The sequence below is a fragment of the Rhinolophus sinicus genome, linkage group LG05, assembly GCF_036562045.2.
Source record: "Rhinolophus sinicus isolate RSC01 linkage group LG05, ASM3656204v1, whole genome shotgun sequence".
In the NCBI taxonomy this organism is placed as follows: Eukaryota; Metazoa; Chordata; class Mammalia; order Chiroptera; family Rhinolophidae; genus Rhinolophus; species Rhinolophus sinicus.
In genome coordinates, this window is record NC_133755.1 from 46,190,503 (window position 1) to 46,215,043 (window position 24,541).

At 43.2% G+C, this 24,541-nt stretch overlaps 1 protein-coding gene across 3 annotated transcripts in view; it reads right to left on the reverse strand.

The window, feature by feature from the left end:
• The window catches only part of SPRED2 (sprouty related EVH1 domain containing 2), a 106,636-nt gene that overhangs the window by 39,466 nt on the left and 42,629 nt on the right, over nt 1-24,541 (reverse strand). Inside the window, exon 1 of one of the 3 annotated variants that reach the window (XM_019718119.2) lies at nt 9,609-9,784. The exons of the other annotated variants lie outside the window; for them this stretch is intronic. Within the exon in view, the coding sequence (XP_019573678.1) occupies nt 9,609-9,625 (17 nt within the window). The 5' untranslated portion in view covers nt 9,626-9,784. Of the gene's footprint in view, nt 1-9,608; nt 9,785-24,541 lie in introns of those variants that run through there. 3 annotated transcript variants of the gene reach the window in all.

Here is a 24,541-nt window from a genome sequence, read left to right on the forward strand (position 1 = left end):
CAATATCAAATGATTCTCTGCATTAAAATGTTAATTCTATCATAGCATTATGCACAGATTCTCTAAATGTTAACATGGGTATTTTAAGGTCAGCTAGAACGTTTTAGGAAATTAGGTTTTACCACGACAGTTCATTAACACTGCAGACATCGATAGGAGACTTCTGAGTTTTTGTCAAAAATCACCCAAACACAGACAACTTTGACATGAGTAAACTACTTTAAAAAATTTTTTTTATTTTATTCAAACCAAAATAGAATAAATCTACTTCTTAGAGACTGAAATGGTTCTGTCCTAACGGGCTGAGTTTCAGGGTGATTACACCATGTGAAGTGGGAATAAGGGAGTCCTGGGAAGGTCGCGGCCAGCTGAATCCAGGTTTACGATGCTGCTTGTACAGTCTGCTGCTTTGCTGAGCCCCGAGTTCAGTGGAGTTCAGCATTAATCAAGATCAAAGGATTACCAACTTAAAACCAACAAAATAACCCACCCCTGAAGAACCCTGTCGTCTTCTACTTTTTACTCTGAAAGCAGTCATTTTGATTTTCCCCGTTTTTACACACTCTTCCAAAAATGGCATTTATAATCCACATGTAAACCCCCACAGGCCAGCTAATGGAAATGTTAGATTACTAAACAAAATGAACTCACACCACATTTAAGTATACATATAATAGAAAAATTGGTGCTTCCAGACACACATGGCAAGGGGCTTTATTTAAAGTTAATAATTTCCAATTCAGGTCTTTAAATTGTAGCCCTTGAACTTCTGTGCCTGACTTTTTCAGAATATCTTCATTTTCTTTCTCACTGAATTGGAGAAGGCAAAGGAAGAGCTTCCTTAATGATCCACATGGTGAAATGTTGAGGGAGAAGCACACTCATGTCTGCAACTTACTTTAAATGCATGAAACACAGCATCTTGGATGGAGAGAGGGACAGATGGAGCGACAGGTACCTGTGAGATAAAGCAGTAAGAGCAAATGCTTGTAGCAGACAGGAGCTGGTGAATGTTGACTGTACACTTCAACAAAATTTTCTGAACAACTGAAGACTTTCAGAAGGAGAGAGAAAATTTATAGTGTGACATTCTATACGAAGATCGACACGAAACCTAGAAGAAGCTGATAATGGTTACCTCTCACGGGATCCAGGACACAGTTCCCATTTTTTTTACCTGCCACGCGCCATCCCTCCCAACCCCCAAAGCAAACCATTGTCAAAAGGGCAGGAAATTACTTTACCAAACTAGGTTACTACCAAATGTTACACCTACAAAAGCCTTTGTAAGCCAGTCCTTAATAAAATCTGTTCTCAAACAAAATGAGGTGATAATTTCGCCCGCCGGGAGGGAGGAAAGAAAGTCAGCACGTTTGCTAGCGGTAGGCTGACTGGATTTTAAGAGCCACCCTACTTATAGTCCCGACAGATCCACTGGACATGGATGGCCTTTCAGGTGGCACGAATCATCAATTCATTTCGTTCCTTTTCTTCTAGGATTCTGCCACCTTCCTCATTAGAGACGAAAAGCTTAAAACACAAAGAAATAAAGCACAGGTGAGGCCTCTGTTCTCCCTGCAGAATTCTCTCTCTTAGTTTCCCAGGTAGAGATAGGAATAGAGGTGGGCCTGTCAGTGAAGCTTAGGTCTTCAATTAGGACCAGTGAAGAGCCACCCAAACAAATTAGCTACACACTTTTTAAGCTAGAAAGAATCATAGAAACCATCTATTCTAGACCCCTCCCTTAGATGGAAGAATTAAAATCCAGACTGGAGCAGGGACCTGTTCAAGGTCACTGATATTAGGGACAAATAAAGGACGAAGATCCAGTCTCTGTAAACTGACCCCCTCCCCTGGCTCTTTGTTTTAAAGGGGTCCTGTGTTGTGGGACAAGGGTCCCCATATCCATGCTAGGTGATCTAGAGGACATAAGAGAAGTTACTTTCATTGGTCTCTTAAAACTGACTGGCTAGGCAACTGATTGTCAAAGAATCATAAGGAGAAATCGAGAGGTATCACTGACAACACAGCCACGTGAAAAAAAATGGTAGGGCTGGGAAGTCCTGCTCAGCTTGGCAAGTTTCCCACCCTCGTGTTTGGATCTATCAGTGACAGTAGTGCCATAAATCAGCAGACTTAACCTCTGGAGCACATCTCCTCACTCCTGGTTGATGCAGCCTCAGTTTCTTCATACATAAAATGAGGGGTAAGGGCCAAATGACCTTTGAGGTCCCTTTTAAACTTTGTGTTAAAAGCAGAAAAACAAAAACCGAGCCCTCCATGCCCTTCACCTGCACTCGCAAGCGTAAGCTACCCAAATATTCTACAAAAGCAGATCAGAACACTTGCAGCCGTAAACTGTAACTGAAAACATCTTCTGAATCGAAAAACTTGAAACCACAAAAGACCTGAAACCACGACAAACTAACAGCTATGTTCTCTCAGTGCAAGTGTTATTATGCAATTATACAGTTTCCAGGAGTGAAACTGGTCTAGCAAAGTGTTCTAGGAAAGCAAGAAAATGAAGAAAACTTGAGTTTTAATAAGTTTAATAAGATCCTTTGAATAAAATAGGTACAGCAATCTAGCCATCTAGCTGTTCACCCCCACACGAATATGAGATTCTGTACATGGAAGCAAATCCCCAAGGCATATTTGTGGAACAAATGCAGGCAAAAAAGAGAAAAGGGATCTGTCTCTTTTCTTCTAAATAGTTCATCCTACATGCTTTATCCAACTGGCTCAAGACAGGCACGCCAGTACCAATCTTCATTACATTCAGAGAGAAAAGGGAAAACAATTGTTAGGAAAAGTCAATGAAGCCACGGCTCGACTTAAACATGGGGAGACATTTCCTTGTAGACCTTTGATAAAGCAACTTTTTGCATTTCGAGTTTCATGTTGGGCCCAGGCTGCTTCAATGTCACACATGAGTTTGGGTCCAAAAGTTTTCTTGTAAATCAGTTGAACCTGGAATGTCTTCCCTGACATGAAAAAATATAAAATGGTGAGTAGCAGATTCCCAATCCAGACCGGGAAAGCCTAACCAATTCCTAAAATACCTGAATCACAGTTCTATTCCCAAATAGTTTTTATTGCCCACTGATGGTCTCTATAACCGAAGCCTCTTTCCCACATCCAGTGGGAACGGCCAGTTCTATTGAGTTCTGGCCGAGTTTTCCTACCTGGGTGTGGGGTGGGAGAAAAAATTAGGAGGATTCTTAAACTCCCAACGTAGGCTTCATTTTGGGGCCCCTGGAATCTGGCCTAACTGGATCTTGACTAGCTCTAAAAAGGGCCAACCTGACGATCATTTGCTAATAAGGTTGAGAAATCTTTACATCTAAGCAAGCAAGCAGACAAACCAAAAGGAAAACACTAAGTGATAGCCATGGGATCAGGATCAATGAATGCTATTAGTCAGGAGGAATTCCCAGGAAGTGTCACTGGAGAAATTGTTCTTTTATGGTGGCAATGACTTCTGGTGTGCGATTAGCAGGGCAGGAACAAGACAAGTTTCAGGCTCACAGGATAATCAGGCAGCAGCGGCTTCTTGACTACACACAGGAACAGGATTTGACCTATGAGGGCAATTTCCTTCTGAGTTATTACACAACAGAGCCATCCACTTGGTACACGTACCTCCATTAGGCAATCTTCCTGCCAGAAAAGAGCTGGGCAGTAAGGAGAATGTGTAGGCCAACTAGCTCCCAAGCTTGCTCACAGTTTAACATGATATTCTTAAAGTATTGTTTCATTTGTAGAAGAGTATTCTAGCTTGATTTCAAAGCAAGTTTCCGGGGAACACTAGAGCTATACCCACATAATAAAGCCTGTCAGCTTGTGGAAGGACTAGAAGCCGTCTGATCGCAAGAGTCCTGGTCTTCACAGATAATGGAGACCCTTGGAGGCTAAGGTGCTGAATTTGGGCTTTCCTGTCCATCACCAATATGCTTATACCATGGAGTCCAGCCAAGCTTTAGGTCGTTCATTCAGCAGTGGCTGAAGACCACAGCCCCCCGCCCAAGGCAGGACAACCAAGTAGCCACGGCCAACTTCTTCCACCAGACAGCTTTACTGAGAAGGTGGCAGTCTGTATGGCCAAACAGATGCAATTATACTACCCTGAAGCCATGCTGCCACTGTTGGCTGCCATTTAGTATCAGAGGAAAGAGTAAAAGGGTCCTGTGTAAATGACTGGTCAAGAGGAACTACCCACAGCTCACTTCATTCTCCGGTGTGCTTCAGCCGCCTCTCAGGACTAAGCTCACCTACAGGAGAGTTACGAACCCTGAAGGTACTGTAAATATGCCATCCTGGACTGAAAATTGCTCCATACCTAGCTACTTCCTACAGTGAGTAAGTTGGTATCTGGGAGCTCTTATGTAAACTGAAAAGGCTAGATAAACACAAGGAATTATGACATGATGGCACTTGATCTTGTGTGTTTGTATAGAGAATTAACCCTAACATTTATTGAAAGTCAACTACTATCGCAAAAGGCAATTAACTTCACATCCATCTTCACTGTAGTTATTATTCACAGTAGTCAAGAGGTATAAACAACCTTAACTGTCCATTGAAGGATGAATAGATAAAAAAAATACATACAAGAGAATATTTTTCAGCTTTAAAAAAAAAGAAAGAAGTTCTGTCCTATGCTGCAGCATAGATGAACCTTCAGGATATTATGCTAAGTGAAATAAGCCAGTCACAAAAAGGCAAATACTGCATGATTCCACTTTTAAATTGTGCATTCTAAAGTAGTCAGACTCATAGAAAGTAGCATGGTGGTTGCTGGGGGAAACGGGCTATGAGGAGTTGTTTAATGGGCGTAGTTTCAGTTTTGCAAGATGAAAGGTTCTAGAGACAGGTTGCACAATAGTGTGCGGTGAACACTAATGGACTGTACACTTAAAAATGGTTAAGATGGCAAATTTTATGTGTGTTTTTTTTTTTCCACACGTACAAAAAAGACAACCTTGAGAAACCAAAAGGGGCCACCAGAAATAGGTATACTCAAGAAAGACCCCCAAATTCATAAATTTGGGGCTTTTGCAAAAGAACGTTTCTGTAGTCCTTAATAAGTAAACATTACCACTTAAAAAAAAAACCCCAAACTCCCCTAATTAAGTAGTATTCTTCTACACTATGAGAAACAACAAATTTGCAAGACTATTTCAAGGTATCTATAAAAGGGAGATCTTGTGCTTCAAATATAAATGTGAATGTGGCCTGTGCTCTGTTCTCTTGATATAAGATAGTTGCAAATATGAAAAACACAAATATTTCCTTGGTAATGGGTTTTGCTGACCTAAACATGGCTTTTCTTGCAAAATCATCTCAGAGAAGTACAGAAGAAGGTTACTCGTAATAGACTCTCCTCTAATTGTTAACTCTAAAACGTCCCCTAATCCTCAACCGATTATATTCTAATAGAATGCTTATCAGGTTTACAATATAGGCGACAAAATCCCTCAAAATATTTTTTATGATTCCTCCCTTTTTATTTCTTTGGTTCCAACATCAGTATTAAGATTATTTTAAACACACACACAATCACCAAGGATTTTCTAACCATTCCATTTCTTCAACGTGGGGGTTAGCGATGCTTTTTAAATATTTCTCAAAGCAGAAAAAAGGGGCCGTTTTATTTTTCTTTGGAACACGTTCCTGCCAGATTTTGCACATTGCAGTTCTTTGGCGATGTGATGAGAACACATGCCCACCCACAGACACTAATTTTGCTCTTCACCCTTCCCAAGCAGCCTTTATGACACATGCTGTCTGCGCTCCATTTAATGGAATTCAAGAGGCCCAGTCAAACAGCAGACCCCATGGGGCCAGAGCAACCCATCCCTTCCACTGGATGGGTACAAGGAACATGTGTTTCAAAGGAAACCACAAAAAAGCCCAACCCAGCTTGGACACCGCCAATCTGAAAAACCTTTACAACTGTATGAATTAACATTGAGAACTAAAAGTCGTCTCTTGCGTGGAAATCTGGAAAGAGCTAGTATCTTGTTGCGGTTCCTCACACACCGAGCTCTAGGAAGATGATGCAGTAACTCCCTGGGCTGCTCTCAGAGGGTGCAGCAAGGAAGGTACAGTCATGCCAGCCAAAAGCTCTTTCGAAGAGGGCTGAAGTGCCAGGCTGCCTCGGAAGCATTTGCTTTCTCGATGCTGATCATTAGTCATGAAGAAACACGGGTGATTAAGAATCCAACTGGGAATGGGCATGGCTTCCTTCACTGTCCCTCACGCATCCTAAAACAATCTGGGCACAGATGTCAATGCAAAAAGGCTGTCAACAAACGTATACCTAGAAGAATGCCCAGGACTAATAAAAGTCCACGCCGGTTTGATAAGAGAGTGGTCATTCACCCCATTTATGTGTCCTTAAGGGTGGGGTTTATGCCCTAAGAAGGCTGTTCTGTACTTGTTTCTGGCTTTTCTGAGCTGCAAACGAAAGTCAGTATTTCCAGAGAATGCTATAAGATTTACCTACAAGTGCTATGAATCCCACCCACTGTGTAGGCAGTGACCATAAACCCCGGATGTGGGGAAGACAATGTCTAACAGCAGAACAGTGGGCGACGGACAACAGGCAATGGACAGGTCCAGCCTTCCCCCACCCCGGGGGTGGGGGCTTTCATTGTCACCACCCGTCCATAAATCATCCACCTGGACAGCAAGGACAGACTGTGGACTCACTAAACAGGTCTCTTTAAATACAAGTTAAGTATTTTAAAATGGTGATAATCTATAGTGATTTTAAGTAAACCTGTTTTTATTAGATGGTTACTGAATTCATTATAGCGTAGAGTCATTAGAATATAATGTTAATAGGCACCAAAGAGGGGAGGAGTCTTTAAACCTCAAAGATTAGGAAAAGCTATCCTGTTTCACTAAATATCCTGGACTTTCTAAGCTTTGTGGATTCAATTGCTCTCCCTGACTGCTACTCCCCTCAAGGAAGAAGAGGAAAAAAAAAATCCTTTGTCCAAGATTGTGTCACTCTACTTGGCTCAGAAAACATGGCCACCAAAACTATCAAATGAATTTTTGAGTAGGACAGTTCTTTCTTGATATCCATCCAAGAAGAGTTAGATACTGAAGAACCAAAAGGGAATAGCTAAGAGTCGCTTCCACACAGAGCAATTAGTGGCTCCAGATTATAGACTCCAGTAAATCTATGAATAAAAGAAAACCCAGGAGGAATCTATTGCCAATAATGATAAATCCCTGCTGAAGAGGGAATGAAAGCAAGGACGGGGCTGGGCCTAGATCGTAAGCCTTTTTTTTTTTTTTAAATTTAACACTACCCAGCACATAGCTCTGAACACAGGCAGTGTCTCACTCAATATCTATTGATCGCTTCCAAGTTGAATGAGATGAGACCCTTGGTACTGGCTGTGGCTCTGTATTCCTTTTCCCACAAAAGGGAAAGAAGGGATCTAAAAGCCAAGTGGTCACTCTGGATGAGGACTCACGGTGCTTACCAGCAAAGGGGCCTCTGAGGAGGGGCGGCCCCCACCCGAGGGGAGATTATCATGGCCGAACGGCAGTGATCCACGTGCCCGAGTGTGTAAGGTAACCCAAGCCGGGTGAAGTCTATGCTGCCCTGAAATCATCTATACAGGACTCGAGTTAGTCTCGACTACACAAATCACAGGAAAGCAAGACATTTTCACAGAAAATGCCAATAAATCAAGAACTTGAAAAGTCATGTTTTTATATATTTTATATACCATCATAATTTTTTGTAGGCCTCAAGGGGAAAAAAAAGATATAATGGAAGCTAAGATTTCAGTGAAATCAGAGCAAATTAGCTATCCTGCCTTTAGTCCCCATCATTAAGTCACATTATTTTTCTGATAATTGTTGACAAAGTGAACCCTGAGCTGAGTGTAGCCGCCCATCAAAGCTTCGAGAGAGAACTCCGTTCACTGTAAGGTCACAAAATTCAGGCTTTAGTTCAAACTAACATTTTTAAAGTAGCGTGTCCTTTATAACTTTTTAAAAAAAGGTAATGAGAAGGAATAAAAAGAGCCCTCACTTTGAATCTGAAGTATTTTTTTTAATATCACCAAATGCCATTATTAAATATGTATACACACGTATAAAAATAAGCACTATAGATGTGGGCAGGAAAATTCTTAGCAAACCCCCACATATTTCAAATACTGTTCTTCTTCATTATTGTCTTCTACCATAATTAGCATGTTACAGCATAACAGGTGGTTCTCATTTATAGAATGCAAAATTAATGAAATTTAGAGATGGTCCCGTCTCCGAAAACAAATTGGCCATTCTAAAAAAAAAAGTGTACTTCTTAAGCTACAGAACAAACAGAAGCGAACCAAACAAACACCCTTCATATTGGCTTTCATATATCTGAATTTCTAAATGTATTTAAGCAAGTGTTTTTACATTAAATACATTTAGGCAAATGTATATTACCAACAATTTGAAACACAGATACCTCAAGGAAAACAAGTCATTACTATGGGCTTTACAAGAAAGAGGAAGAGAAACAAAGACTGCCTATTTTTCCAGCTTGGTAACCTCATATCTGTTTAACGCTGTCCGAGTGGTAACAGAATTTCCCACCACAGATAGGGCTGCTTCACAAATGCTAAATCTTAAGCAAAATTGTGGGCAGTTGTGTTATAGTTCTTAACCCAGCCATTCCGGACAGACAGACCAAAAAAGCATAAATAGTACTGCTTCTGTTCCTAATAAATAGGATGCAAAAAGTATTTTTAAAAAATATGAGGAGACACTGAATGGACTGTCAACACACAGAGGAATGTTTAATATACTCAAATAAACAAGATATGTGCCTAACTAGTCAGGCATTGTTTAAATTTAGTGAGTGAAGAAAGCGAGAGGGTCAGACAGGCGACACAGCCTCCCAATTATGCAGAACAATCCTTCAGATCACGTGAAAGCTATAATTAAATGTTGATACCAAACCCCCACTCCCCCTTCTCCCACCTAGAAAAAGTTAATGCATGAATTCAGTATAAGCAAATTATGGTTTGCAAAGAAAAACCAGACAACTGAGTCTTCACTCAGCAGGGGAATAAAGCTCTCTTACATTGAGTTATGCATCTTGAAGGGTAGGAAAAAGCACAATATTGAAAAAGAATCCAACATAATAAATACATTAGGTATAATTAGACCATCTCCTTTACCTCATCTCTACTTGTTCTTTTTTTTTTTTTTTTTAATTTTAAGCTACCCCCCCCCAAAAAAAAAAAAAAGGTATTATACCACCTCTGCAAGCTGTCTTTTAAACTCAGGGCTTAATAAAGGGGATGAGTGAAGACCAGGCCTACCTGAGTATTCAAGGAGAATTTTGTTTTCAGAAAGAGAGATGAGTGGACAAGAACTATGTCCATCAAAAAACCATGGTTACCTATGTGTCCTTGAGCGTGGGAGCGCGTACACACACACACACACACACACACACACACACACACACACTTCAGTTCTTTACAATTAGAATAATTTTTCCTCCCTTAAAAACTGTTGAAAGCAAACACTGGAAAGGTTAGGCAGAAGAGGAGAATAGAAAGTTCACGTAAACAGTAAGCACATACCTGCCGGGCGGTGCCATTTCCTCTACATTGTAGAGCCCAAGGGCTGGGTATTAGCATTATTGCTACTATAAAGCTTCCGATAAAAATGGATCCTCTCTTGCGGACTTGAGAACCAGCTGGCTGCCTGAGAAGTGGTTTCCCCCATATATGATTCAGTCTCCTTGACAAATATACTGCATCGTACTGGATGAGTCATCCGAGGGTTAGTCCGCATTTTATAGGCCTGTTGTGTCATTACTCACATTCAACATCCTGCTTCTCAAAAGTGGAAGCTGGAAGCCTGACAGCTGACAGATGCTTTTTCCAATTAAAATATTGTTTAAAAAAATTCCTGTAAGCTACGATTATCAATCATTGATGATACTATGAAATGCCCAGGAAGTAAAAGGCACAGCTCAATACCCAAGATTATAGTCTGTAGAACCACAAGTGCAAATTGTTCACCTGCCCCCATCCCCAATCCAAATCATTTTGCTCTGAATTGAAAGCAAGGACGCCCCTCTTTTAGGCTATTTAGTGAATTTGAATAGGTATGGCTCTCGTTGATTCTTACGTTGTAAGGTTATCTAGTTGCAGGAGCTTTGTCAAAACTACACATCAGAATTTGGTCCTTGGATAAATTTTCTTAGGTAGACAGGGGTACTGTTTTTATAAAATGCCTACTTTTTAGAGAAAGCATGTGAGGGGTGAAATGATATGATATCTGGAATCTGTTATAAAATATTTTAGCAAAAAAAAAGGCGGGATGGGGAATAAAGAAATGTAGCAAAATCTTGATAACTGTAGCATCTGTGTGGTGAGGATGTAAGGATTGGCTGTAATGTACTCTTCCGGTATCTCTGAAAATTTTCATAAAATGTTTATAAAAATGAAAAAAATAAAACACCAATTTCAGTCTCTAGAGTCTAATTTGTACCCAAACAAGGCACTTTTTCAGTTAGGTATGAACCTGCCCTACGCGTATGTGTGAGTGGGATACCACTGCCACAGTGCAATCACGTGGGCCCGTGGGTGTGGGAGCTTCCAGCTTGAAGGTATGATCCAGGTGTCCCAAGGCCACTGTGAGGGCTGCATCCACCCCTCACCCAAACAAATGCTTGATGCTCTCTCCTTCCAAGACTGTCTGTCTGGTGGTTGTTCCTTATGCGTTCTTTGAGGACGCAAGCCCCAGCCTCATTCGCGAGCTCCATATTCACATAATGAGGGAGAGAGGACTATTTCCAGCTTCCTTATATGGTTTTAGAAATACTCCACGAGAGGTTATGTAAGACACATCGAGTCCCCTTACATCAACAAATCTCTCTGTAAGGTGGTACAGCGTTTGCACGACTCACTTTATGCTCAAATTGGGTTACTTAAAACTTCTGAAGGAGGAAGAGAGCTTTGATTTCATGGCCGGAAAAAAACCCCTATATGAAAGCTCCAGTGTATGTTAGATGAAACCACTGCTGAAACTAAATGTCATTTAAAAAACCACCTGTGTTGATATGTTCTGAAAGTATGACAAGTCACCACAGGACACTTGAAATACAGAGGTCCCTCTAAAGCCTAGGACCTCTGGACTGCTCCCTTTAGTTCTGAAACGAAAGGACAGGAGGGTGTGTCAGGCCAAAGCTTTCACCTCAGCCAACAGCCAAGCCCAATTCTCAAAGGGCACTGCCCAAGAGGGCGGCAAACCGGCCGCAAATGGTCATGATAGCCCCTACACAACACCCAATGACAACCTCACGAGTTCAGACAGATTAGTACTAAGTGTGCGCCTGCACTGAAGCCTTGCTTGGTTCTGACAAATTCTTCCCTCATAAGGACTGCAAGCTATAGGCTTATCAAAATGCTCCCTGGCAATTTAACAATAACCTTTCACACACTCGCAAAGCACGATTTACCTAATGCAAAAGGTAGAAATGGGGGAATTAATAAACTTCCAGCCTAATTCGAGTTTTTAGAAGTATTTTCAAGAAATAAATCCAAAAAATAAATCATTCAAGAATTTTAAAATTCAGGTTTTACTATTTAAAAATACAAAATAACAATGAAACACACACACACACACACACACACACACGGAGAGGGAAGGAACGAGAATAAAGCCAATGTGGTAAAATGTTAACAAACAGCAAAATGGGTACAGAGGAGCCTTTTGTGCTATTTTTGCAACTTTTCTATTAAGATGAAATATTTCAAAATAAAGTTAAGCATAAACACATAAGTCCTGTTACAAAAAAAAAAAGTTGTATGGTTTAATAGCCATCATCATTGTTGCTGCTGCCGCCACCCTCCTCCATTTAAAAAAAATCTTGGACCAGAATGTAAACATTAAGAAATGACTCTGGGTTAGGATTTCGCCAGGATGTTCCCTGCAGACAATTTTATAAAAGGTTCCAAAAACAAATAAAAAAAAATCCAAATAAATATTTTGGGAAAACAACAGACTATATCGTCAAAAATACCGTTTAAGTTTGTTTCGTCTTGCATGTGACAAATTAATCTGACCACTGGAACTCTCACGCCTATGACTGTCCCTACAAGCTAAAGAGAGCACTCTGGGAAGTGCTGTAGGTGATGAAATATGGGATACCTTTTTTTCTGATCGTTCCTTCTTTCTAAGTTTTCTGCAGGACACTTTACGTCCTATCACACCAAAAGACACCCAAACTTGGTTTCTGCTATCTTTACTAGACGTTTCCATTTGGTTGACTTAGGTCAGCAAACAACTTGTATTGTGTGACTATCCAGTCTCCCCTGCCCACACTAAAGTGGCCTGTGCCACGACCAGTGGCAGCCACGGAGCCTGCACCTGTATGTACAGTGGGTGATAGCTCGTGGTGGTGCTTCTGGTCAGAGGCACATGGCCTGTGGGTGAGGCCACCCCAGGAGCGGCAGCTTCCTCTAGGCCCACTGTCCCATCACTGAGTGTGGGAACCTGGAAACCAGCCTGGACATCTCTGGCCTTTCAGCTCCACAGGCCAATCTCCCAGCATTGATCCTTGGGTGTTAAGAAGCAAAACAGGCCTGAGAGCACAGCAGAATATGGCTTCCAATTTCTTTTAACTCACTAATGCCCTTACTTTTAAAATTCTTGCCATGTATTAATTTGTATAAGGTTGTATGTTTTTTTTAAAAGCAATTATCTGTCTGTATGTATGTTTTCTTGGGCTAAGGTCCAAATACCGGCTAATGTGAAGATCTAAAAGCAAGCGTGGGTATCGGTGAAGGACATAGGCTGTACTGTAAAGAGCAGGAGCCTGGAGTCAAGCTGCCTTGGTTCAAAATCCAGCCTGGCCCTTACTTCTGTTATTTAACTTCTCTCAGCCTGTAAAATGGGTACAATACTATTAATTACCCTACATAATTGTTCTGTACGGGATAAATGTGATCACTCACATATATCTGGTATAGGACCTGACCACATACAGAGCACTCACTAATTTATGCAAACAACAATGATAAGGATGTAAGTTTTATGAATTTAAACTGTCAGGGGTGGGCAAATTATGGCCAGCCACCACACTGGTCTGTTTACCTATTGTCTATGGATGCTTCAGAGCTACAGAGCTGGGCAACTGCGACAGAATCATATGGACTCTAAAGCTGAAAATACTTACTATCTAGACCTTTGCAGACAAAAGTCTGTAGGCCGCTGGCGATCAACATTTGGGTGGATAAAGAACCAGTTCTTTTCCCTCTAGAAGTTTTGGTCGTTGGTCCCTTATTCTGCTTCACGTCTCAATTTAGAATCAGGTACACAAGTATTATTCATGGTGATTTGGTCCACATGAGCAGCAGCTCACGCTTCCCTTACAACACAAAACACATCCCACAGCGTCTGTCTCACGGCCTGGAAACCTAGAGCCGAGGCTGCCTGGTCTTTCCACCTCCCCTCCTTCCTGACCTGTCTATTCAGAGAGGATGACCTCCCCTATTTCAGAGTCCAGTGACCCCAGCTCATGTGTGTGAGCCCACAGCCGTGCCTCCCCTCCCCCAAGTCACATCTGTGCATTATGTTGAAACCACATGTGTCCCCAGAGCCTGCAGCAAGAGGTGAAAGATGATCTGGAAGAGGCATTCAGGAAACTGAACAAACAGAGATGAAGGATGCTCTCAAGAAGGCTGGACCGCCACGGGCAGGATTCACAGCACGAGGGGCCTTCAGAAGTGAGGGCTGCTCCAAGACCACCACTGCCAACAAACGCCCAGGGTAAGGAGGCTGGGGGCCAACCCAGAGAAATGGAGACCACATCTCAAACGCAGGTCCCAACAAGCATCCCTGCATCCAATCATGCTGTCTATTTTCTTTGGCAGGAAAACTTGTTTATTTGGGGAAAACGAACCCACAGCATTAATGGATAATGCAGGTGAAGGGACTCCTGGGACTGGTCTCTGGGAGAGGAAATGCGAACAAAAGAAACCATTCTAACTGCCTTCAGTTAGTTCTCTTAGAAAAAAAGTCTTAGCCATCTGTGCGGACAGAGATTAAATCTGGGGTGTACTTAGACACACAGTGTCTTTCTGGTGGTCACTTGTTGCCTTCCTGGAAAATAACATCTTTGCAAAGTCAAACCAATGGAAAATTGCCTGTGCGAACCACTGAAGTGAATGATGAGGGCTGGGGCGGGTCAAGGAAGAGGGAGGGAGGTAGATATTTCTACTGTCACCTATGAGAGCAGGATTTCAGAGAGGGTATGAAAATCTCACATTAAGCCACGTCAGTTTTCAGCCATGTCCCTTAAAGTGTAACTAGCTGGCACGGGTGAAAATAAAGCTCCCTCCAAATCTCGTGGGTAACTTGGGGATGTTCAGTTTGGCCAGTCAGAAGACCCGCATGGATTAAATGCATACGGGCAATCGTGCTAAGTAGATATGTGTGTGTGTGTGTGTGTGTGTGTGTGTGTGTGTGTGTGTGTGACGGGCAATCGTGCTAAGTAGATTTGTGTGTGTGTGTGTGTGTGTGTGTGTGTGTGTGTGTGTTAAGACCTTTCAGAGCAAGGCTTATAGATTCAGCCAGGTTTCTTTAGAGAAAGGCAAAGAGAACACACATTCACCAAGTAACCATATGCTCCATATGGTTATATCAATATATCCACAATTTTGTTCCTGGCCAGTGTGTGGGATAAATAGGGGCTGAACTACCAGATCGATTTAGTCTACATTTCTTGACCACAGGATGTTACACAAACAGGGTAGGACTGATCAAAGAGGAAGGAGGAATCCGAACTATATCAGAAATATGGGAAAGTCACTCTGGAAAATTACGGAAGGAGCCAAGGGTTTGATAAGCAAGGGAAACGTAAGAGCGATCAGAATTTTGGGTCCAGCCTTACCTCATTTCACTGTGCTTTGCTTTGTTGTGCTCCACTTTACTGTGCTTCACAGTAAAGTGAAAAAGACGTTGTGTTTTTCAACCAAAAGCAAGACCCTCCACCAGCAAAAAGATTACGACTCATTTTATTGCAATACTCCCATTGCAGTGGGTTGGAACGGAACCTGCGAAATCTCGGAGATATGCCTGTATATGGTCAAGTTGGAGGCTGGGTGTCCATTAGAAGACCACTGCACCCTTCAAGCCTGGGGAGCAAACAGGGCAACAGGGCCTGACCCCAGAGACCTGGGCTGCAGAAAGAAACCAAGCCTGGACCTCGGGGTGTAATTTTACTAGGTTGGTGCAAAAGTAATTGCGGTTTAAAAGGTTTTAAAAAAAAAAATTGCAAAACCTGCAGTTATTTTTGCACCAACCTAATAAGTTCAGGGGATGAGGCTGCCTCAAGATCTGGTGAGGGAATATAGGGAGTGCCTCCAGGGAGACTGTTTAGTGTATTTAATATCTGCCAGGCTGAACCGTGCAGTCTGTGTTTGAAATCCGCTCAGGGTTGGATGGCTTACTCCTCTAGGTGCACTGGTACATGGATATCACTGTACAGGCGAAGCGTGCTGCACCCAAATCTGCCAGCACCCTAGCTTAGCCCATTCTGTTGTTTCCCCAGCTTTAGGCCAGAATTAGACCTGAAGTTGCTCAGGGGCTGTATAATCCCAAGAGCAGTCTTCAGAAGAGAAATCTACCCTTCACCTTGATGTTGGTCACGAAAAAACTTATCCAAGACCATGGTAGCTTCCTAACTAAGCAAACCTTCCACGTGGAAGCCACCTCTGTTTGACAGATGGCTATACAGATACTGAGCTGTGGACAGAGAAATCTCTTCTGAGAACTTTCAATACTCTTTAATTATTCACCTATGCAAATAGCACACATGGTTGGAGTTAGAAGTCCTGCAAATTCATTCTGTTGGGAGGCAGGAGCTTAGGTCTGGCTTTGCCACTAGTTATATGACCTTAGGCAGAGTCACTTCTTTTCTTAGTGCCTCAGTTTCCTTGTCTAGAAAATGTAGGGCTTAAACTAGTTCAGTCCCTGGAGCTTCAAAATTCTACCAGAAATGGATTGGTGACAGCTAAATGAGAAAACTGCCTAATAATACAAGTAAACCGAGATGAGAGAGGTGGAGAGAGCTGGGCAATGCTGGTCGATCAAGATGCAGGGACTGGGGGTGAAGCTGTGTTCCTGACCTTGGATCTAAGAGGCCAGCCTAAAACTAACACACCAGTTTAAAAGGATGTGGATCTCACCCCAAAGCTGGAACTGACTTTTCCTTAAAAGATTAGTCAACAGCAGCAGCAGCTAATGTCAACATTAGCTATGGTGTATCGTGTGCAAGCCCTGTGCCTTACAACCTCACGGGACTTTCATCTAATGACCAGAGACCGGGAAACGGAGTCCAGCACATTCTCTTCAGTCTTCATGGCGATCACGGCTACGATCACAGCATTTTGTTCTGATCTGCATGTCACCTTTGCCATTAGACAGGAGATTCTCAAGAAAAGGTTCTCTTTCTTCTCCTTGTTCCCTTTTGTAGCCCAGTGTCCAGCAAATGGTAAAGCCCTTGGCAGGCCGAGTTGCTTTCCTTTGTTCAACAAACACAGATTAACCTTTACTGGCTTAAATAGGGGATGGAAATGAAGATTATACGAAGGGAAGAAACGACGGAAAGATGGTAGCAGAAAGGTGATGCGTATTTCTTCTTCGTTACAGAAAGTGGTAAGTTTACTGTAGGACACTTAGGAAATGCAAAGAAAGCCATTCACCTGAAACGATCTCTAGGTGGTAGGATTTAAGAATATTATAGGCATCTATAGTTACGTGATGTATGCTTGCTAATTTAACGTATTCTTTGCCACTGTCTGAACCCCATTAAAAATAACTGGGAAATATTTTTTTTATTTTATTCATTTCTGATAAAAACAAAAAGTAATGTGTGCAGGGCTTAGCAAGATGTTTTTTTCCCCTGCTTTAGCTCTGCACCCCAGAGAGGCAAATAATTTATGGGTTTTACACCTTACTGACCTTAGATATTAACTAAAACACTAGAAGAACAGCCTAGAATTCTAAAACGAACCTTAGAGATATCTAGTTCTAGACCAACCACACTTGACAGATGAGGAAAACTAAGACCAGTGGTCAAGTTTCTTGCTCAAAATTATTAGTAGGAGCCAGAATTGGGCCCCAAGTTTCTGACTCTGAGTCCACTGTTCCTTACTAAGAATTACCTACATAGCTAAAACCAAAATAACCCCTAAATTGTGTCACACTGTTAACTTTTTGGTTTCTGAAAAGCAATTGGAGACGATTCCAGAATAAGAAAAGTAAATGACGGAGTAGAGAATAGAATTCTCAGGTGCCAGATTAAATAAATCATCACAAGGGCAGCCAAAGTCACTTGTTACTCTGACAATTGTTTCTGACTTTGCCATAAACATTTTAGTTCTATCAGAAATTTTACAAATGGGCTAGTGAACCTGAATTAGGGCTCGCTGGTCAATGGATCGCGAACTACCAGATAAGGCTTACAGATCACTGACTATGGTACCCACTTCCTCGCCCTGGCTCACCTGAAGCACAGTTGGTGAGCAACCAACTTCCTTCAAATATCTCCCCGTCTCAAGAACCCCCAAGAGTGGTCACAGTAAAACTTGTGTGGAGAAGGAACGAATGGGGAGAACCCAAAGTACCTCACCAAGAAAAGAACCTGGTTCTGCGTGGTCGTTCGTTAGGCTGAATGCCTTACAGGGAAGCCTCACAGATGCAGAGTTAACTTTCCAAATTCACCACCACTGGCTCAGCAAGAGAACAGAAGCAAGAATCTGAGTCCACTCAAAGAGAGAAGAGGCTCTTCCTCTCGATGAACACATCTGCAGAAGTTGGCTGAGATTTGGCTCCTCCATGTCCTTTCAGCTTTAGATGCTAAAGTCACAACAAGAGTGGCAGTGGACCCCGTGCCTCTCCTGGTCCACTGCCACCCTTGATGTGACTTTAGCATTTAAAGATGCTGTACATACTCATCTTTCAACATGGACTCTAAGTGCCAGCCAACCACCTCACTTGGTGCTCCACTGTGAAAACAGTCATTCTTCCCAAGATTGGAGGGAAGAGGTGAAAAACTGTGTGCCAGCCTCTAAAAGAACTGTCAAGGCTAATTATAACCACACAAGATTTTCATTGTGTATACAGCTCTACTCAAAAAGGAAGAGACCTGTGTGAGAGGTAACAAGTTCCTGATCACACCTCAACCTACCCGATCAGTACTCACCCCTCAGCAGTACTCACTGTAGTACCCATTCAAGGAAGAAAAGGGACCAAGGAAGGCTTGGGCTTACCCACTTTCTTCACTTAGCTGCCACATAAAAGGACAGCTTTCAAGTTTCATTAAAATAAGTATCAGGGCGGCCGGATGGCTCAGTTGGTTAGAACGTGAGCTCTGAATGACAGGGTTGCCGGTTCGCTTCCCACATGGGCCAGTGAGCTGAGCCCTCCAGAACTAGATTGAAGACAACGAGCTACGGCGGGGCTGCCAGAGGGGAGGCCGGATGGTTCAGTGGTTAGAGCGCAAGCTCTTAACAATAAGGTTGCCGGTTCAATTCCCTCCATGGGATGGTGGGCTGCGCCCCTTGCAACTAAAGATTGAAAACGGCGACTGGACTTGGAGCTGAGTTGCACCCTCTACAACTAGATTGAAGGACAACAACTTGGAGATGATGGGCCCTGGAGAAGCATGCTGTTCCCCAATATTCTCCAATTAAAAAAAAAAAGAATGCTTGAAAAAACAAACATAAAAAAAAATAAGTATCAGATGGTTCAGAGGGAACAGTGGGAGGAACAGACAATGAATGAAGGGGGGTCCATCTATTTTATACACTAAAACCCAAAGAGTAACCTCCAAATGCACAAACGAATAAAATACAAAAGGTACATTTGTGGCAGAGCCAAGAATAGGTGCTGAGTGCCCTTGAATTTCATCTTTCAGAATACTTTTAAACAAGGTTCACTCCCACATGCTCTTTGTTTCAAGTCTCCCCTAAGATTCTCTCACCCCTCTTTCTCCACTCAAGAGGGAGAAAATTGTTCCTTGGATTTCATTTGTTTCCTGTGAGCCCTGGAGGAACTGTCCCCGATACTAAGAATGTGAAGAGCAAGTCTTAACATTAGAACATTCCAAGCTCCCAGGGTGGGACCAGTTCAGCTCAAAGGGATTTTGCTACCACTCAGTAGAAGCTGGAAATAAATACAAACACACAGACAATATGGCTCACAGGATGCCAACAGATAAGCAAAAGACTACACAGAAAGACTAGAATGGGAAGAAGGGAAGCCATGCCCCCCACCACAGCTACTCCCATCATGCCTCCTCCTCAGAAGACCGCAGCTAACAGTGCTGGAGGCAGCCTGCCTCCCCTGTCCCCTTCATTAAACTTCAGACGTTGTCAGCTCGGTTTCTATTTCAGGGTGAGGAAGGAAAAAAGGCCATGGACTTCAGAATAGAACCAAAGATTTATAATCTGCTACTGAGCAAGGCATCATGGGAAGAATATGGCACACATTCCACGGGCTGGTCATAGCTTCACTGGTCCATCTCGGAACAGATTCTGGGGTGTTTAAGTGCAGGTAAGCGGTGGTCAGAAGAGTAAAACAGATTAACGGGGGCATAACAGGTCACCAGTTTATCTGCACCATGTAGGTATGGATGCATTTATTCTTTTTAATTTAGTGACTTGTTCTGCACAGGTAATATATTCATGATTCATAACCAAAATATAAAACGGTAGACTCCCACCACATCCCATCTGCCCTGCTCCTTCTCCCAATCAACAAGCCAATCATAACGACCTTTGGAAAGTTTTGAGTGTATCCTTCCAGGGTTTATGCAAATATAAATATGCATTTTCCTCTCACCCTTTCTCACAAAAAATGGCAATATATTATTCACATGCTCTGGACCTTGCTTTTTCCCCCTCAGAGATCTTTCCACATTGGAACAGACAACTTGTTCATTCCCTGTTTCATCTGTACAGTATTCCACTATAAGAATATAGCATGATTTATTTAACCAGTCCCTTATTAATGAACATTTAGGTTTTTCTGAAATTTTTGCTATTGAAAACAATCCTGTGATCAATTTTACCTACCAGAGTTGCCTTTATATATTAAGATGCTTGTTTACTGCTATGTAATTACCAGACCAGTATATGGAAAAAGAAGGAAAAAAACCCTTGCAACTACAAATCCTATCTAAAATCAAGACAAAGCCCTTCTAAAGCAAAAAACATGGTTACGGGGGGGAAAATGACACTTGGATTTGGTATGATGCATATGTCGTAGGCACTCGTTGTTTGTTGAAGGAGTGAGACAGAGTTCAATTATTAGGTTACTCTTTCTCTACCCTTCTCTTCCCCCTGCTCACCTCCCCAAAGCCTAACCCCCGCTTTCACCCATCCAGGCATCTACCCCTTTAAGGAATTTTGACTGCATTCTATCTCATAGAGGAAGGACACGGTGCCAAAACGGTGACAATGAGGTATCTGGTGCTACCTCATAGGGCAGAAAGTAACCCTCTCCTTCCCTGGTCATTATCTGGACCTAAACCCAGAGATCCGGCTGGAGGTGACACCCACAGGGCCATCTGCACCCCCAGGGAAATGGGCTGAGCTGCTGTTGGCTGGTCCCTCTGTCAGAGCACAAGTCCCAAGTGAATCCCCGGAGGTATCCGGCAAAGCAGGACCCCTCAGCAGAGCCCCGGGAGGAGCCCAACAGGCCCTTCCAGTCCTTCCTAGCCTCCGCCTCCAGCTAAGGAGCAGGAAATTCTAAGCTGTCCATGGAGCTGACTCATATTCTTTCCACAAGCATCCTGAAGGTTCTATTCTAAGTTTACCAAAGGGAACATGCCTTCAGGCAGAAGCGGAGCAGCACAGAAGTGTTGTGGCTGGGGCCTTAGGGAACATTTTCTCCATGACAGGTCAAGATCCCACCAGAAGGACCAAGGAAGGTAAGGAGAGGAGACCATCCTGTAAATACCAGCTGAACATTTGCATCTCTTGTCAGCCATGGACGTGTGCGCGCGCAATGATGGCTTAATTACACTGGGGTTAAAGCCAAACTATTAAAAATGAATTACACTTGTTGGACCCTAATTGGAACAAACCAAATGTACAAAAGCATTTTTGAGACAAATCGGAGAAAACTGAACATGGATTTGGTATGAGATGAGATTAAGGAATTACTGTTAATTTTCTTAGGTGTGACAATGGTATTGTGATTATTTTTTTTAAGTCCTTAACTCTTAGAGATGCATACTGAAGTGTTTATGGATGGAATGATGGCTGGGATTGCTTTAAAATACTACAGCTTACCTTCCCACATAAAAAGCATGTGTGGTGGGGCAGAGAAAACATGAATGACTGCTTGCTGTAAGTACATGGGGTCCAGTATATTCTATTCTCTTTACATTTGTGAAGTTCAACAGGTTTCATGATAAGAAAACAGACGGCTGTGATAGGCATATGCCCCTGAGAACTCACCACTGACCAGAACGGCCAGCTCGGCGTGCTACCTTGGCCCAGCTGAAAAGCAAATGCCAAGAGTTAGCGACCACACAAAAGCAAGTCAACTCAGTAAGTAACTGCATCAGAAAATGTTTCATCTGTCAACTAAGACGCTGGTTCTCAGACTGGGATGCACATTGGAATCACTTGGGAGGGAGGGAGGGTTTTTAGATTGGTGCCCGATTTGTGTGGGGTACAGCCTGAATTTCTGGATTTTTCAAAGTTCCCCAGTAATTCTAATGTATCGCAAGCAGTTCTGCAGGAACCCAACCGAGTGGTTCAGGAAAAAGCCAGCGGTAAGTGGCAGCTGGATGCCCTCTGCTCATGCCTGTAACCCCCTTGCCCTAACTATCTGTCTCTCCAGGGCCCCCAAGATGGGTCAAGGCCAAGCTTCCCTGACTTACCAGTGTGATCAAGGATGACACCAGAGCTGTAGTAAAAACTAGGGACTTGGCAAATAGATTCAAACCAGAAGCCTACGTTCAATACAGATGGGAGATGACCTGCTAGCACTATTAGGATTGCACTCACATCGAGCATCCCATTGATTGTTCCGTGTCACCCACCTGCACATTAAGTGCCAACATGCACCCTGCTGAGACCGGCCTATGCTGGCTACAGAAAAGCTCCTGTTTTACAGGCCTGAAGGGTCTCAGGCAGCTTTGTCAGAGATGCTGAATGTTGGAGTCCTAACAGCTGGCCTTCTTCAAAGCAGAGAGCGACTGGCAATCATCCCCTTAGCAGTGCAAGCCTCACCTCACAAAGGGACCAGGGAAGTTTTCCTGCAGCAGGTGGCCTATGCTGGTGTACAACCGTGGGACTGTGCCACTTGCTTGTGGCAATGGGGTTAATTTGGGTGTCATTCACAGGGCCTTGGGAGAGGTGGAGGGTTTACATCTGTTGAAGCCCTCCTTCTGTGTAACTCCTCTGACTCTCCCTCACAATAGTCCTGAAGCATAACTGTTCCCATTTTAAAGAACAAGAGGAATGAGGTCCAGGAAATCCTCTAGTTATGATGACACCATAGTCAACCCGGCACTAGAGGGCAGAGCTAGCGTTCATTCAACCAAAGTCCAAAGCCCCATGCCCTTTCCACAGCCATGCCCTCCAAGATAAACATTACGATATACTGAACATGGCACCTCTCATTTCCACCTGCACGAAATAATCCAAAGGTTGCTTGTTGGCCCAGCCTTCGTGGGTGAACCTATTAGTCATCAAGAGCCTGAAGATCCAAAATCCATGAACGTGCTTTCCCCATTTCCCACAGGGCTATGCATCTTTCCCTCCACCCCCGGTGAACCCCAGCTGACTGTTGCACTCAGCAGTCCACATGGAAGGAGGAGTGTTTCTCACACGCCCAGCGTGCAAGTCTTGGCTGAGGACACGACCTAAGGCCCCTCCCTTGACACACTCAGGCTTTCGGGTTTAAATTCTGTACATCACGAGGCACAGACAGACCTGGGATGCAAGGCAACCTAGTCCAAAGCCAGGTTTTGGCCTCTACTCCTTGGATGCATAAAACCTTTAGCCGCATCGGCAGCTACACAAACCCCAAACACAAAACCAGCTTGAGCTGCCGGTGTTACTTAATATAGTAGGTGCAAATACGACTCCTTGTTACTTCAAAAACAGAACCTTACAGGTCTTAGTCAATACTGCCCACTCATCCGAAAGCCCGGCCTCTAAAGCTTTTGTCCTGGGAGACTACTAGTGCTCCAAAGATGCTTTCCCAAGTCAAACGCTGCCTGGCACCCTTCTTCTGGAACTACCTTCAGGCCTAGTCTTACAATAAATGAGCCAGCCATCAAAATAAAATAAAAACCAATCAATCCTTACTTCTCAGTGAAGCACCGATATTTAACTTAAAGAGTGGGTCCTTCACCAAGGCTTATTCTTGACTTATCTTAGCTCTAACGAACTTAAGGCCATTTCCAAACTTAAAACCTACCTTCACAATTTAAATACTTCATATCACCATCTAGTTTTCTTTTAAAGAGTTCCAAACAGGCTTCTGAAAATGTTTCACGCAAATGGTTGGCAGATCAAGTGTGCAGGGAGCCTCCTGAGGTGAGGTTGTCGCTTTGAAAAATACAACACTCAAGTACAAAGGTACATATTCAGATACAAAGGGATATGTTCTGATATGTTTGCCTTAAAAACAAAAAACTCAGGTCACATGATCCTATCTCTGGTACACGTTGTCTATGACTATAATCCATCGTGCAGCATTAAACGGCGTTAATGATAATCATAATGAAATGTCAGCTGACATTGACCTGACGTGCCAAGTACGCTACGCCTTTATGTGTCCTTTTTAATTCTCACAGCAGTCCTCTGAGACAGGTACTATGAGTATCCCCATTGTACAGTCCAGAGAACGAAGAACGCAACCTGCGACAGGTAGAACCAAAAGAACATTCTGACTCCGCAGCATATAGCTCTTCACCCCTTCTGCTCATTTCCAAACCTCACCAGGGTAGCTGGCCAGCTCTATAGGTGCCCTACCTACACCAACACAACAGCTGCAGGGCACCCTGGAGAGGCAAATGGAAGAGACATTCCCGGACAGACAGCCACGTGGGGAGAAGGTTCTGCAGCACATGGCACCTTAGGAGCCACGTGAGAGGGTGTCTTCCCAGCAGAGCTCAGAGGTGCACACAGTTCTCAGCTCTTAGCTTGGCTGGTTCAGCAACCCAGAATTGAACCCTCCCTGGGTGTCATGTCCCAGCCTGCACCAGCAGACGAGTCGATAACAAACACGCTTGTGTAGAATGGAACAACGCACACATGGGCTGGTCTGGGCAGCGCAGGGTGACACCCTGTGCTTACACACAAGGCTCTGGAGTCACACAGCCCAAGTTGCACTCCCTGCCCCATGAATTTCTAGCAATGAGTTCATCTTTCTAAACTGCCGTTTCTCCATCTGCAAAATAGAAAAACAATGGCACCTGCTCTGGGGTTTCTTGGAGTTTGGGATGCCAAAGAGCTATACATGTAATAAAGCATAT